The sequence below is a fragment of the Zea mays genome, chromosome 10, assembly GCF_902167145.1.
Source record: "Zea mays cultivar B73 chromosome 10, Zm-B73-REFERENCE-NAM-5.0, whole genome shotgun sequence".
NCBI lineage: Eukaryota > Viridiplantae > Streptophyta > Magnoliopsida > Poales > Poaceae > Zea > Zea mays.
Genome location: NC_050105.1, coordinates 92,593,866 through 92,609,899, shown reverse-complemented (window position 1 = coordinate 92,609,899; position 16,034 = coordinate 92,593,866). Strand labels below are relative to the sequence as shown.

At 42.5% G+C, this 16,034-nt stretch overlaps 1 protein-coding gene and 1 non-coding gene across 2 annotated transcripts; both read right to left on the bottom strand.

Moving 5' to 3' along the window:
* Positions 1–1,007: 1,007 nt before the first annotated feature.
* Positions 1,008–6,184, bottom strand: LOC103641393 (probable serine/threonine-protein phosphatase 2A regulatory subunit B'' subunit TON2). The gene is made up of 12 exons (XM_008664751.3): positions 5,845–6,184; positions 5,106–5,197; positions 4,818–4,880; positions 4,611–4,709; positions 4,253–4,411; positions 3,911–3,982; positions 3,659–3,791; positions 3,487–3,551; positions 3,265–3,340; positions 3,042–3,143; positions 2,722–2,914; positions 1,008–1,619 (listed from the first exon to the last, which is right to left on the bottom strand). Exons 1-12 carry the CDS (start codon positions 6,005–6,007, stop codon positions 1,379–1,381), a joined length of 1,458 nt encoding a protein of 485 aa, XP_008662973.1. The 5' UTR covers positions 6,008–6,184; the 3' UTR covers positions 1,008–1,378.
* LOC111590382 (small nucleolar RNA snoR104) lies at positions 2,136–2,253 on the bottom strand. The gene has a single exon (XR_004853509.1). It is a non-coding gene; the product is annotated as a small nucleolar RNA snoR104 (small nucleolar RNA).
* Positions 6,185–16,034: the final 9,850 nt, after the last annotated feature.

Sequence of the window (16,034 nt, the reverse complement as noted above, 5' to 3'; positions counted from 1 at the left end):
ATTTAGGAAATAAATTATGTTATTATGAAATAAATGGTTGGAGATTAAGTGGAAATAAGGATAGAGCTCTAGTATATGGGGGTATTATATTTAGGACCCGAGAGACCGAGCCCTATAATCATTTGATGAAATTTTATAAAATAAAGCCGTTGTTGAAAGGGTATTTTATGTTTTTAAGTCTTATATTTAAAATAAGATCATGTTTAGAGCCTCTCTTGGAGATGCTCTTAGTTGTATATACATTGCTATGTTTTTATACATCATGTAGATAGAATTTGCTTAAATAAGATATTTATTCAAATATGATTATATTTTTTACTTTTAAATTATTAGTATATATATTTAAAATATCGTTCATTTGTATAACGCAAACAGATGCACGATGTAGTGGTGAATAACGGATTCTAGCTTCTGAAGGTTGCGGCTTAAAATATTCCCCATCCATGTTTGAACTCTAGCTTCTAAAGGTTGCATGTTTGAATCTCCCCATGTATGTTTTCTTTTGTATTTCGGGCATGAGAGGAGGGGGAGAGGTATCGCACGCGGGACGTGGTGAGGGGAGGACCCACAAAGCGAGAAACACTTGTTTTATATTAGTAGAGAAGAGATTTTACCCTATTTTGCATAAAGTGGGAAAAACGATTGTGGAAACTGATTTATATAGTAAAAAAATGCAACACATAAATATCTCACTTATATGACCATCAGGATTCAACAGTACACAATTATAGTACAACCGTATTAACTTAATTAATTTTTGTCTAGATTATGATTATTAAAATGAATTTAAATTCAAAAGGATCCAAACCGGACCTCTTTTTTATTTGACGATGGCTAATACAACTAAAAAACATCAAATAAGAAAACGGAGGGAGTACTTGGAAACAATGACGCCCAAGAACAAAAAAAAAGGACAATGGGATGGAAGTTGGGCGTTCAAGATCACACAGTCCCCACTGATACATAGCAAGGTTCTGCTATGCAGCAAAAATGGCATAAACCAGGCATTCAAGTAACGACCCACAAGCCATGTACGAACTAAACACAATGTATTACATACGGAGTATATGCTTACAGGCGTGATGCCGTAGTCAGGATTGAGGATTGCGCGCTTGGTGCAAATCTAGATGTACATACAGGCTGCCGAGGAATCAGGCCCTCACGGATAGATGTCAATATGGCCAAACGGCGCTAGCTAGCCTCAACAAGTTTCGAAGACCACTATGGCACACTTAAGAACAAGCTTCAGCTTCAGGAAACTGGTGGTGACAGATTTAATACACTATCTAGGTTACAATGACTGATACTGCGGTACAGGCAGTTCCGAGGATGTTGCAATTTTGAGGCACCAGGTACGGTTACTTGGCAGCTGGAGAACTCATGCCTCTTCCACTTGCTCTTCCTCTTCCTGGAGAAGGTTCTCCCTGTTGTCGTGGGCCCAGAAGCCACGCACATCTATAAGCATGCTGGCGACAGTCCCACCTTGCTTGCAAGAAAGAAGGTCTGATAGCGAGATCCTGAGAGGATCTGCGGGTTTCACCATGTCCCAGATTTCATCCCTCACGTCTTCTATGCAAAGCTCATAGTTCCCTCCCTCAATCCATTTCTGGTGTACGTCTCTGAAATCATGAAAACAGAAAGCATCATACTGATGTCATGGGGAACATCATATAATAAGTTCAATACATAAGATTCCACTAGCATGATGTTGTAAGAATTTATAGCACTACTTGAAAACATATTTTGAAGACTGTTGAGAAATGAGAAAGTATCACAAAATGAGGTCAAATATCTGAGTTGATCAACTTGTTGTATTAAGCATTTTCTAGTATCAGCTAGAATAGTTGGAACTATTTTTAATCAACAAATTACAGTAAAATATTACTAGATTTAGTAAATACACATTTAGCTGGTTAGCAGTTAGATTGCATAAAAGCTACACAGCAACCGAACTCAAGCCTTCTGGGATAATAGTTGTCAGTCACATCTCACGTGTGGCCCAACAACATTGCAACTGGTGATTCAAATCAAATTAAAAAGAAAAAAATAGAGGATGCCTTGTGGATGTCGGTGTAAAAGGAGAACAAAAAAAATACATAACAGCGTCTAGTGGTTAAAGATTAACTATCGAAGAAACTGATATACTGCCTGCTAAGGCCAGCAGAACAAACTAAAAGTTCAGCAAGCACAAAAATGACAGATTCAATCTAGGAAGATGACATCAGGTAGGAACGTTAACTCTAACAGCTTCCTTTCTGTTCTTCCATAGTACAGGTGCCTCCCAAAATAAGAATTGAACAGAACCCAAGCTTTGTACTTCACAGTACTGTTGAACACAATTTTTTTTCTCATACATGTAAATCCATGATGATGACAGTCTGACTCTAGGCAACTTGAAATAACAGAAATAGGCAGTACAACTGAATCGGCAAAAGTTTCAAGCCAACCTCATGTAGTTTAAGAGTCAGTCCTTTATCCCCACTTTCACTTACAGGTAAATTTCCGTAAAATACAAATAACAGAGTAGAGCATTGCAATGAAGCAAGTAAAACCAAACTTCGCTTGGTATCAATTTTCAAACTTAAGTTTGAAATGGCATGCTAAAACACTTTAATTCGGCCAGAAAAGGGGGGGAGGCTGCATCTGCATGTCCATGACTATGAGAAGAAGGTTTATCATCCTACTAGTACAGTGTTAATTAGTCCATACATAATTACATACCTAAATAGAGTATGAATATCTGCAGTTGTAAGGAAACCCCTTCCATTGAGATCAAGGCACCTAAATAAATATGTCAAGCCTTCAGGGGTATCTTTGTTTTCTAGAGCCAAAACAAAATCAAGAAAGCTTTCAAAGTCCATCTCACGACTGTTTCCACCTCCAACTTTGCTCCGGCGAACATGCTCATCGAAAACTGAAAAACACAACCCCATTGTTGTTATGTATTCATGAACAAGCTCTAAATGGCAGTTCATGATCTATGCCTGAAGGCACTAGCTTTGGGACAACAAACAAAGTAAAAAACAGTGGAAGAGTTTAACCTCTTTCAATGAAAATCTCAGTCAACGTGCCATCTGCATATTCCTTGAGCTCTTGTTTGCTCAGTGTACCGTTCGTATCCTTATCTAGTGCAAGAAACATGTCTGCACAAGCATGAGGTAAAAATCAAACACTAACCATACACCACAGTAGAATGGTGTGTAGATGATAATTTTCAAATCCACGAGGAAAAACAACTATTAACAATAATTCCAGCTGGCATACCACATATGCGCTGAGCTGAAGTTAAGGAAAACCAGTTTTCTGCCTGCTCGGTATCGGTTACCTCTTCCTCACTCTCCTGAAATACAAGCGACGATAATCATCAAAATGCACAAATCCCCAAAACCGTGTGGAATTCAAGTAAGCAGCAACATTTCACCACAAAAGTACCGATATTCTCCAGGTCACCACATTAAACAGTGCAAAAAATATATTAAAAGGTACCTGATGTAGTTCCATTAGCTCCTGAAGACAATTGCTCAGCAACACTTTCTTTATGCATGCTTTCCCTGCAAGCATAAACAGTATAATACAGCATAAGAAGTTAATTTCGCAATGTTGTTTTGGATATAAATCCACTGTGTAAGTTATTAAGTTTAGTTCTTTTTTCTTATACCCCGTCTGTGTGGATCACAGAAGAAAAAGAACTTGCGTGCAGCTATGCGGCAGTACATCTGAACAAATGCAGTGGGCATATCGCGCAATTGCGCCAAATTGGGGATGAGTCCTCTAATATATGCTTCCATTTCCTATGAAAATAAATGAGTGAGTCCTCTTATACATGCTTCCATTTCCAACGCGAACAATTAAAACATAAAAACATTTCTAAGGTGCAAAGTATCATCAACATGTCTGGGAGCGTCCTCACATGAGGCTGAAGGAAACCATCAGAATCCTCATCAAGCTCACTCATATCAATTCTTGCTTGAGTAAGAGAAACCTGCAGAAGCACCAGTAAGCAAATGATCAGTATATAGCACCATAATTTGCACAGTTAGAATCTACAGTGTAGCCTAACCATTTAGACAAACTTGGTACAAATAATTATTAATGGAGTAAAAATTATACTCAGATAAGAATAGAGAACGGAATCGCTAACAATGTGGGTTTTAACTTTTAACCAACCCACAATTTATTAGACACAAAATGAAGCATGTGGGACAAAACTAGCTGGCAATTTTAACAACTTCTCTTGCAGAAAACAACTCACTGTTCGCATGACATAAAGATAAAATGGTAGGATAGCAATCCTCCCAGAATCATCCTTCTCAAACTTCATGAAGTTTGAAGGGCTGAAAAATCGTTTGCATTTCTGACCAATCTGCTCCGTGCAGACTGTGGCGATATGGCAGAAATCTTCATAATTCATCTGCAGTATTCCAGAAAGAAATAATAAAGGGAGATAAATAATAAAAAGGGTGCTACATATACGGCTAAAGAAACATAAATGGAGACCACACATGTAGCTGCTAGCGGTGAGTTCTGAGTCGTTGATATCAGCAGTGAGCCATTGAGCCCAGAACAAAACTAGCTGATGTGGTGTAAAATACATCAAAAAGGAATCTTACCTTTTCAGCACCAGTAGCATCATCAATAACACAATTTTCTCTGAGACAAACCCACATGGCATCAAGATCATCAGCATTCAGCAGAAGCTCTGATTGTTTCTGTAATTGGTATCGAATAGCTCCCATAAGACACAAGTCATTCAGAGAAAAATGCCAACAAAATAAAGCTTAGTGTGCCACCAAATCAAAAGAAAAGCCTGATGTTACCTTTAGAAACCTGTACTTGGCCAACCTTTGAACTCTAGAGCTAATGGATCCTTCTTCAGGTTTCTGGACACAAGATGGAGAATTGGAGATTAGTTTAGTATCCACAACTAAGGTGCTAGATTCTACAAAATAGAACCAATTGTAATTACTGAGGGGGCCCAAAAGAAATTTCTACCCTCTATTGAGGTAGCTAGAGCTGCTACTGTTCTATTCTAGTTAAACTGTAAGTTTCATCTAAAGAGTACAAATAAAAAAGAACAAGAGCAGTCAGGAAACTGAATCATGCACCTTCTTGTAAAAACTTGGGATGGAACCAGCCTCGGCACTCTTCCGCTGCCGCTCCTTGAAAATCTCAAGCAATATCCTTTTAGTCTCCAGTTCTGCAAATTGTGCGTATAGAACAAATCATGAATGTGGTATGAAATGTGTATGTTGATCAACAAAGCAACCACAGCAGTCTAGCATTTTATTTTAAGCTTGTTTCCAAAGAGAACATGCTAGGTTTTTTTTGTATTACTTTCATCACCCAGAACATGCAAGGAACCACCAAACAACTATAATTCAATAATTGTGACAAATTACAAAAGAAAAAGGGCCCTAGCTCTCCGTACAGGTGCAGTGACAGAGAAGTACTAGCACTTAGCCCACTGTCCTGAGACCAGATATCACCCTATCATGAAATTACGAGTAAAAAAACTCAAACAGCACACATCCAAAATCTATAGCCTTCCTAAACATCCCTACCTCTTCAGAAATCACCATTTTCTTCCCAAGTGAATCTCCACCAAAATCAACAGCTGCAAATCAGCATCCAACTTTTTCAGGTACCCGTAGGGCTGCATTACATCACCATACACCCTATGGTGCACAGATCTCATCCTCCTACCGCACGCATTCCAAACTGGGGCGCACGTAAACCCTAATCCTATCACCTAACCACCACCTCGAAATCCAAAGCGTGCAACTCCGACCGAGCCTAGAGCGGAGGTCGGGGGCTAAGGGAGGAACAGAGGCGAGAGGCACTGACCCATGAGGGCCTCCGATCCGAGGCCGGCGCCCGTGCCGACGAAGCGGCGGAGATTGCGGACCCACGGCATGGACGAGGCGGGCGGGATCCGCCTCCCGGCGGGCGCCGATGCGGCGGCCCCGTCGCCGCCTGCGTCCGCGCCGTCGCCAGAGGCGGTGCTCATCGCGGCCGCGGTGGTGGATCAGGGGCGAGCGCGTGGTGGAACAGCGAGTGAAACGGACCGGAACGTCCCGACGCGGGTCAGCCCGGTTTGGAAGCACTCGATTGCTTTGTGGTGTGAGTCGTGGGTCTGGTGTGAGTATGGTCCAATACGTTACTGATAACCGGTGTGCGTTTGGTTGATACGTGGAGAAGAATAGAATGGTTTTATTTAATTTTCTGGATATTTGGTTTCCAATAAAATAAGAGTGAAGTGGCTTCTAGATCTCCATATAGAAATTTATGTAGTATTTGGTTGAGGAGCCAAGTAGAACGGAGTTGTTCCATCCCTGATTCTAGGAACGTAGTCGCTCTGTTCTGTGTTTGGTAAGCTGGAACGGAGCGGCTCTGTTTTTTGTTTGGTTGTAGAGTAAACTGGAACAGAGCGGCTCCATCCTTTGTTTGATTGAAGAGTCACTGAAGTAGAAATTAGCATGACATACAAGCTCATCACAACATGCATATATTTGACATCATAACATATAAACCACAAGTCATCACAACACGCATATAATCCAAAGTGTCATGTTCATGAATACAATTAGCATGACATACAAGTTCATATCACCTAAAATGAAGTATTCCCGAAGTGCCTTGTTTATGGATACATAGAAGCATGACATACAAGTTCATGTCACCCAAAATGAAGTATTCCTAGCAAGCCTACATATTAGCATTAATGAACTCAGTAAGCATATTAAGCTTGTACAGCAACGGCACATCCACAAACCCTTGTGCAACATTAGGATTGTGCAACATCCGGATCTGAGGAGAATATTTCTTAATTGGAACCACTCCGTTCTAATTACTTTGTAACCAAACAACAACAAAACTGGGACAGAACAGCTCCGTTCTACTTGGCTCTTCAACCAAACATTGTCTTAAGTAGTTGGAACGCTCCCGCTCCATAAAAACGATCGGATACGAGCGCTCTCCTGGACGTGAGCGCTCTCCTTCCTCTCCTCCCCTCTACAACTATATGGCTCTCGAATCAAACAAAGAATGGAATGGCTCCGCTCTATTTTACTCTTCAACCAAACAAAAAATGGAACGGCTCTGTTCTTTTTGTCAAACACGGAATAGAACGGCTCCATTCTCAAATACTGGAATGGAGCCACTCTATTCTATTTCTCCAACCAAACGCACCCTAAGGTAGTGTTTGGTTGAGAAGCCAAGTAGAACGGAGCTGTTTAATCCCTGATTCTAGGAACGGAGTCGCTCTGTTCTATGTTTGGTAAGCTGGAACAGAGTGGCTCTGTTTTTTGTTTGGTTGCAGAGTGAACTGGAACAGAGCGGCCCAATCATTTGTTTGGTTGAAGAGTCACTGAGTCGCGTGACTGTGAGCGGGCTGGGTGAAAGGGAAATAGGGTCAAACCTTTTCCCAAATGATTTTGGTGGTTGAATTGTCCAACACAAATAATTGGACTAACTAGTTTGCTCTAGATTATAAGTTCTACAGGTGCTAAAGGTTCAACACAAACCAATAAAAAGTCCAAGATTGGGTTCAAAAGAAAGGAGCAAAAGAAAACCGAAGGATGCCCTGGTCTGGCGCACCGGACTGTCCGGTGTGCCACCGGTGTCCGATGCACCAGGGTGGATCAACTCGAACTCGCCACCTTCGGGTTTCTGGAAATGCCACTCTGCTATAATTCACCGGACTGTCCGGTGTGCCAGCGGAGCAACGGCTACAGCGCAACGGTCGACTCCAACGGAAACCTGTAAAAGTGCTACAGTGCGCGCAGAGTCAGCAGGCGCACCGGACAGTGAACAGTGACTGTTCGGTGCACCACCGGACTGTCCGGTGGGCCAGATTGTCAGAGCTCCAACGGTCGAACCCTAACGGTTGGGTGACATGGCTGGCGCACCGGATAGTGTCCGGTACGCCCATCGACAGCAGCCCCTCCCAACGGCCACTTTGGTGGTTGGGGCTATAAATACCCCCCCCCCAACCACCACACTTCAAGGCATCCAAGTTTTTAGACTTCACATTCAATACAAGAGCTAGTGCAACCAATACAAGACACAAATCAAATAGAATCAAAGCCTCTCCAAATCCCATTTCCACTTCAAGCAAATAGTGGCTAGAGAGAGAGCTTTTGCTCGTGTTCTTTGAGCTCTTGTTCTTGGATCGCTTTTCTTCTTCCCCATTTCTTGTTCTCAACACCTTTGTAATAAAAGCAAGAGACACCAAGTTGTGGTGGTCCTTGTGTGGTCTAAGTGACCCAATTGATTGAGGAGAAAAGCTCACTCGGTCTAGGTGACCGTTTGAGAGAGGGAAAGGGTTGAAAGAGACCCGATCTTTGTGACCACCTCAACGGGGAGTAGGTTTGCAAGAACCGAACCTCGGTAAAACAAATCACCATGTCATCCGCTTTCATTCGCTTGTGATTTGTTTTTGCCCTCTCTTTCGGACTCGACTTTATTTCTAACGCTAACCCTGGCTTGTAGTTGTGCTTAAAGTTTATAAAATTCAGATTTGCCTATTCACCCCCCTCTAGGCAACTTTCAATTGGTATTGGAGCCCATTACTTCATTAGAGCCTAACCGCTCGAAGTGATGTCGGGAGCTCACGCCAAGAAGGAGATGTTGACCGGCGAGAAGCCCACCACAAGCCACGGGAAAGCTCCATCGGGGGAGTCCAGCAACAAGAAGAGGGAGGAATCACCTCCCGCGTCAAGTCTCACCGGAGTGGCGACAAGAAGAAGAAAATGAAGAAAGTGGTCTACTACGAGACCGATTCTTCGTCGCCTTCCACCTCCGGTTCCGACATGCTGTCTATCATTTCTAAGCGCCATGAGCGCAAGAAGTTTAGTAAGATCCCCTTACAGTATCCTCGCATTTCCAAACGCACTCTGTTGGGGACTTGTTCTCAAATGCTATGAGTTAAGAACAAGGCAACACAGAGAATGTTAAACGATAAAGTCCTTCGTCCTTTGAAGCATTATTTCCCTTAGGATATAACGATCTTCGGACGAAGGTCATGAAGGACGAACCTTCATCATCACAGTATATATTAATGAAAGACGAAGCATATGAAACATAAAAGATAGTATGAACAATCATATAACATTATTCATTTAACTTTATTATATCATCATAGAGAAATAAGAACAATATCAAATTATAAATGTACCTTCGGCTTGGAAGGAGATGAAAATACAAGGATGACGCAAAAGCAAAATGCCAAGTCAGCGTGAACAGTACGGGGGTACTGTTCACCTATTTATAGGCACGGGGTACAACCCATACAAAATTACATACATGCCCTTTACATTTGGTGATAATTCTATAGCACTCTATCGAGGTCTAAATGGCCTTTTCATCCTTAAGTCGGTTCCCTTTTCTGCAAACATGCCGAAGCTTTCCTGCTTCACAGCTTCGGCGCTGTGTCAACCTTTGTATCTTTTGAGCTTCTCCCTTTCTGATACAAGTCCGAAGATACCTGTTCACACATTATAAAGCCGCTTCTCCCTTGAAGACCTTCAGCGACGAAGCATAGACCCAACAGTAGCCCCTTTCGCGGTGCTAGATCGTTTTTCGTAACGAGCTTGATCCGTGAAAAAAGTCTCTTAAGCTTCGGGGAGCCGAAGGTCCAAAAAACACCTTCCCTGAGCTCGTTGCCGAGAAACGATTCACTCCCCCTGCGCGTAGCGGCCCCACCTTGTAGAGTTACTGTTCGGTCTCTGTGGTCCACCATTCAGCGAGTGCGAGCGGGTGTCCGCCTGGTGTAAAACTTCTGGCGCTTCGCCTTCTTACCTGCGGCACTATATAAACAGACGAGTAGGTGTGAAGTTACCACAGCATTTACTGCTATTTGCACTGTTTTGCTGCCAAAATTCTTAACCATCGCCGAAGCTTGTTTGTCAGAATTGAACGAAGCTCCTTCTTGAAGCCTGCTTCGGAGAAAAAAGTATTAAAGTTTCACAAGTTCATAGATAAATGGCCAGAGTCCGCTCTACCGCCAGGGTTGAGCGCGAAGGGGAGGAGACTGAAGCTTCGGAGACCGTCCCTATCTCCGAAGCCATGCAACGATCCGGGCTAGTGATTTCGGAAAAAATGCCTATTGATGATGCAGAACAAGCAATCGCTGAAGCAGAAGGAGAAGATGCTGAGGAAACTGACTCCGAAGATGATTATCACCTTGCCACACCAAGCAAACCCAGCCATTTAGACTTCGGGAAATCTACTGTTTCGAAGGCTGATTTGTCCAAGATGATAAAGTCAGGCTATTTTACTGAAAATCAAAAGAAGCTATTACGCTTCGGGGGAGAAGAGACTACCCCAAAGCCGGAAAAAGATGAAATTGTTATTTTTAAGAGCTTCCTAAAAGCTGGATTAAGATTCCCCCTTCATGGGATTATTGCAGAGATATTAAAGAATTTTGGAATCTATTTTCACCAGCTGACCCCCAACGCTATCGTTAGGCTCAATGTTTATATCTGGGCACTCCGAAGCCAGGCGGTGGAACCGTTTGCGGACAGCTTTTGCCGAGTTCATGAACTGCACTATCAGACAAAGGCTAGAAAGGATGGATTACATGACAATTTTGGTTGCTATAATTTTGCGTATTGGAAAACTACGAAGTATCCTGTGATCAGCTACCGAAGCAAATGGGCAGCAGGGTGGAAATCGGAATGGTTCTATGTTAAGGTTGATGATGATAAAGAAAAGCTTGTGCAGAGTCCACTGGAACTGACCTTCGGAGAAACCCGCCCCCAGTGCCACATGCTACCAGAGGGTCCAACTCAAAAAGCAATGTATGAATTCAAAATAATTGCAGAGAATATCAGTACAAGGGACCTGGTTCAGGAATTCTTGGCTTTCAAGGTTTTCCCTAGTGTAAAAGAGTGGGAGATGCCGAAGCTGGAGGGGGAAAAGAAAAAGGGTGAACTTGTACGCTTGCCTTACTACTTCAAATTTAAGAAATACTTTAAAACTCCTTGCCGAGAGTGGCTGGATATGATTGAAGTGATGTGCAACGAGATACTTGGCAATTATTCGAAAAAAGAAGATCAATTGATGACCGCAGCCTTCGGCACTCGACCGAAACGAAGGCTAAATCGAGTATTGGACGCCTTGGGTTTCGAGTACCCAGACTACGAAGATCTGAATAAAGGTGCCGGAGGCCAAAAAAGGAAAAGGGGGACTGAAGCCTTAGATGAAGGCGAAAAAGAGCCAATAAAGAAGAAAATTCCAAAGAAAAGGAAGGCTTCTTCTCCGAAGCAACAAATATCCGAAGCAGAAGAAACTCCCGCATCACCTTCTGCTGCTGTTGTTGAGGAAATTCTGAAGGTAATGACTGAATCCTTACCTGCGAAGCTAAGTCCACTGGGTCCACAACTGACAAAGTTTTTTCAGAAGGACAAGGAGCCTGAGAAATCGAGGAAAACAATCAAGGCAAAGAAACAAAGAATCATTACCGTAACAGAGGTAATTGACAAAACGCCGCCAAGAGCTTCGGCCCAAAAAACACGAGCAGCTGCAGAGGAGGCAGATATTGAAATTGCACCTTCGGAGGCCGCAACCGCCGAAGTTGCCTCAGCTGAAGATTTGAATTTAGAGAGCACAATTAAACATATTGACCAAATGCTGCTAGACATGGCTGCAGAAGAAGCTGCCACTGTTGCCGAAGAGACTGTGACCGTAGCGTCAAAGAAAGGAAAAGAAATTGCTGATGAAGCTTCAGAAAACGAAGCCTTCTCGTTCCAAAACTTAGTTGGAGAACATCTAACAAAAGCTGAAATAGAAGAGCTTAAAGAGTATGCCCAATCCTGTGGATACAAACCTGGGGCACTCCTCTTCGGAGGCGTTGATGATGAGAAATTAGAGTGTATTCGGGACCAAACAGGGGCCAAAGTTATCAGTACTCTGTCCAAGAGTATTGGATTCCCGAAGCTAGAAGCAGATATCAGCCGCTACCGACGACAGCATGTCGTTGGTAGTTTGTTTTACTCCAACTTCAAGGTAAATGACTTGTCCCTTAACTTTTATTGTTTCTAATAAAAACATGTCTGACGAAGGTTGTGTTTATGTAGAGCATGCTATTGAGCAAAGCTTTGCAAATGCAGCAAGATCTCGAAGATAAAAAGCATGAAATTATAATCGGAAACTTGGAAAACAAAATAAAAGAGCAATCAGATGCTTTTGAGAAAAAGAACTTTGAGCTCCAGGCAGCCGAAGGCTTACTAGCGGAAGCTGAAGCAAAAATATCAGAACTAAACTCGAAGCTTCTCCGCCAGTCTGAGCAGTTCGAACGGGAAAAACAAGATCTCAATGCAAAACTTGAAGCCGAAGCTCAGCAAAATTCGGATTTGAGAAAACTACTGACAAATCTTCAAGAAAAATGCCTGGAGTTTAGCAACAAGTGCATTCAACGACTAAGAAAGATTTTTTACTCGGTTGGAGCCAGTAGTGGAAAATTTACCCCCTCAGCTGAAGATCTGCCAAAAACCTTCGAACACATTGAGGGGGAGATTGACGAACTCGACGAAGTCATAGCTGGGCATGGTGACTTTTGTGCCTGGGTGGCTTCTCGAGGGACTGCTGCAGCCTTCATGAAGGCTGGCTGTGATCATGGGAAAATTGTCAATAGGCCAAATTTTACTTTGTCACCATCAATCCTGGATGACATCCCTGATCTCGCCCGAAGCATCTCAAATCGATTTGTAAAAATGATATGGACAAAAGGTGGTCGAGAGAAAGCTGGAGACGAAGCTCGTAGCCACCTTGATCCAGTAAGAAATCATACCTTGTGCTTACCTTTTCCTATAAACTTGATTCTGACTTCCAATGGCCTTATTCATGTAGGATGACGAAGCCGAAGCTGATGATCAAAAATAACGCCGAAGCCGAAGCTCCTTGGAGATTTAGATAGTAGACTGCAGACAGTACTTGAAAAACTTTTGAGATAACTCTTGTAAATGTAAACAAAAACTTTCATGTATACTGTTCATACCTTGTAATATATCCTTAATCTCTCACTGATGTATGAGAAATGCTTTGATGTGGACGAAATTTCCTTTTTTGAGCCGAAGGCGAAAAAAACACCTTCCCTTCTTTTCGTACGCAACGAAGCATAGAAAACATCATTTTCCTTTTTTCCGAAGCTCTCCATAAAAACAATAGTTTCCCCTCTTTTTTGTGCACGAAGCTCTTTTTCCCTTTCTTTTTTCTCTTCTTGCCGAAGCAATCATTTTATGCTATGAAGATGATTATCCTACATATGCCTAGATGAATGTTTATGAATGCAAATGCTATGATGTAATGTGTTGTGCAAATGAATGGCCAAACACGTATCCGAAGCTATATTCATAGCCATTATTTTCTTAAAAACAATCACACCTTAGCTCTGCATTCCCTTAGGAACGACTTTGGAGCTTCTTCGCCTTTACTTTTGGCGGAATCAGCGTTGACTTTTCGCTGTAAGCTCTGCATTCCCTTAGGAACGTCTTTGGAGCTTCTTCGCCTTTTACTTAGGCGGTATAAGCTCTGCATTCCCTTAGGAACGTCTTTGGAGCTTCTTCGCCTTTTACTTAGGCGGTATAAGCTCTGCATTCCCTTAGGAACGTCTTTGGAGCTTCGTCGTTTTTACTTTTCGGCACTCGATGGTGCGCTCTCAGCTTTTACATTTACATTCTTTGGGGGATTTTGCTCTTATAAGACTAAAAAAGGAAATTATATATGCTGGCCCCATTAAAAACCTTTCTCCCCCTTTGGAAAGGAAAAGGGTGCCATGAAAGAAAAAATAAAAATGTGAAAAATTACATCGAATTATACATAATATCGCCGAAGCTCATCCGCATTCCAAGACCTTGGAATGTCATTGCCGTCCATATCTTTCAATCTGTATGACCCGGGCCTTGACGAAGATGCTACTAAGAAAGGCCCGTCCCATTTCAACTGCAATTTGCCCACTGTTTCCGGGTTGGCCACCCTCCGAAGTACCAAGTGCCCTGGCTCAATATTTTTTAGCCGAACCTTTCTATCCCGCCATTTGACTGTTTCAGCTTGATATTTATTAATATTCTCCACGACTTGCAGTCTGATCCCTTCTAAAGCATCTTTTTCTATAGAATAAGCAGCTTCGGAATCTGATTCTGCCGAAGCTACTATCCTTATTGATCCGGCTTTAGCTTCCTCTGGAGTTATTGCTTCGTCACCGAATAATAACTTAAATGGAGTGAAGCCTGTGGACCTTGATATTGTCGTGTTGTGGCTCCACACCACTTTGGTTAGCTGATCTGGCCATTTTCCTCTAGGCTGATTGAAGATTAGCTTCATTATTCCTGTCATTATAATGTCGTTGGCTCTTTCAACGAGTCCATTTGACTCCGGGTGCCTGACTGATGCAAAATGGATCTTCGTACCAATTTGGTCACAGAAATCCCTGAAAGCTTCGGAGTCAAACTGTGTTCCATTGTCCACAGTGATAGCCTTTGGCACCCCGAAACGACAAACAATATTCTGCCAGAAAAACTTTTGGACGGTAGCCGAAGTTATTGTGGCTAAAGGCTTCGCCTCAATCCATTTAGAAAAATATTCCACAGCTACCACAACATATCTCAAGTTCCCTTGGGCCGGTGGTAACGGACCTAACAAGTCAAGGCCCCACCTTTGCAATGGCCAAGTGGGTTGTATGAGTTGTGTCAAGGACGAAGGTTGTTTCTGATCTCTTGCACATTTCTGACAACCTTCGCACTTTTGAACCAATTCTGCTGCATCCGAAGCTGCCTTCGGCCAATAAAATCCTTGACGGAAAATTTTTCCAAGTAACGGCCTGGATCCGATGTGAGATCCACACAGGCCTGCATGTATTTCTTTCATTAACTCTATACCTTCGGTTCTGGATAAGCATTTGAGTAACGGAGCACAAACTCCATGTTTGTACAACTCCCCTTCTATCATGACATATGGACGAGCTCTTGCCTCCATTCTCTTGTTATAAGCTTCGTCATCTGAAAGAAATTTACCCTGAAGGTAAGAGATGATCTCAGTTCTCCAATCTTCACTAAAAACAGGAGATATATTAAGAACTGCTCTTTCAAGGAGTTCCACCGAAGGTGCTTTTATTGTTTCAAAGAACACATCCGAAGGTAAAGGCAGCCCCTGTGCTGCTGACTTAGCTAGCAGATCAGCATGCTCATTTTGTCCTCGAGGGATATTCTTGACAGAAAACCCTTCGAAGGAAGCTTCGACTCTTCGAACCATATCCAGATATTTTTCAAGCTTCGGATCCTTAGCCTTACAACTTTTGTCAATATGACCCGAAACAACCTGGGAATCAGTTTTAAGTATGGCCCTTCTGATTCCCATTGCTTTTAACTTTCGAAGACCTAAAATCAATGCTTCGTACTCAGCAATGTTATTTGTGCAATTAAAATCAAGTTTTACCGCATAACAGGTTTTGACTTTGGAAGGTGAAACCAACACAGCAGCCGCTCCTGCTCCGAAGGTTCCCCAAGATCCATCACAAAACACTATCCAGGCTTCGTTGTCTTTATTTGTTTCCTCCTCCTGAGCCCCTGGTGTCCAATCAGCAATAAAGTCTGCCAGTGCCTGCGACTGAATTGAAGATCTATGAACATATTCAATACAAAATTCATTGAGCTCTGCAGCCCATTTTCCAATCCTTCCAGTAGCTTCTCTGTTCCTCATAATATCCTTCAGAGGTTGTGATGAAGGAACAATTATGTTGTAAGCTTGGAAATAGTGCCGAAGCTTCCTGGAGGCCATCAAGACAGCATACAGTATCTTCTCCAACTCTGTATAATTTTTCTTTGATAAACTAAGGACCTCGGAAACAAAATATATTGGGGCCTGCCTTTTGACTTGACCATCAAGCTTCTCCTGAACAAGCGCTGCACTTACCGCTGAGTGCGAAGCTGCCACATATAACAATAAAGGAGCCCCTGGCATTGGTGGAGTCAATGTTGTTAGATCTATCAAATACTGTTTCAGTTCTTCGAAAGCCTTCTGCTGGATTGGTCCCCATT

What these genes read in the sequence shown, in the direction of transcription:
- LOC103641393 (XM_008664751.3), bottom strand. Translation starts at nt 6,007, where the DNA reads ATGAGCACCGCCTCTGGCGACGGCGCGGACGCAGGCGGCGACGGGGCC. An exon ending in ATGCTACTGGTGCTGAAAAG is followed by an intron (nt 4,412 to 4,610) that starts GTAAGATTCCTT and finishes GGAATACTGCAG; the next exon opens with ATGAATTATGAAGATTTCTG. An exon ending in ATCTTTATGTCATGCGAACA is followed by an intron (nt 3,983 to 4,252) that starts GTGAGTTGTTTT and finishes GTGCTTCTGCAG; the next exon opens with GTTTCTCTTACTCAAGCAAG.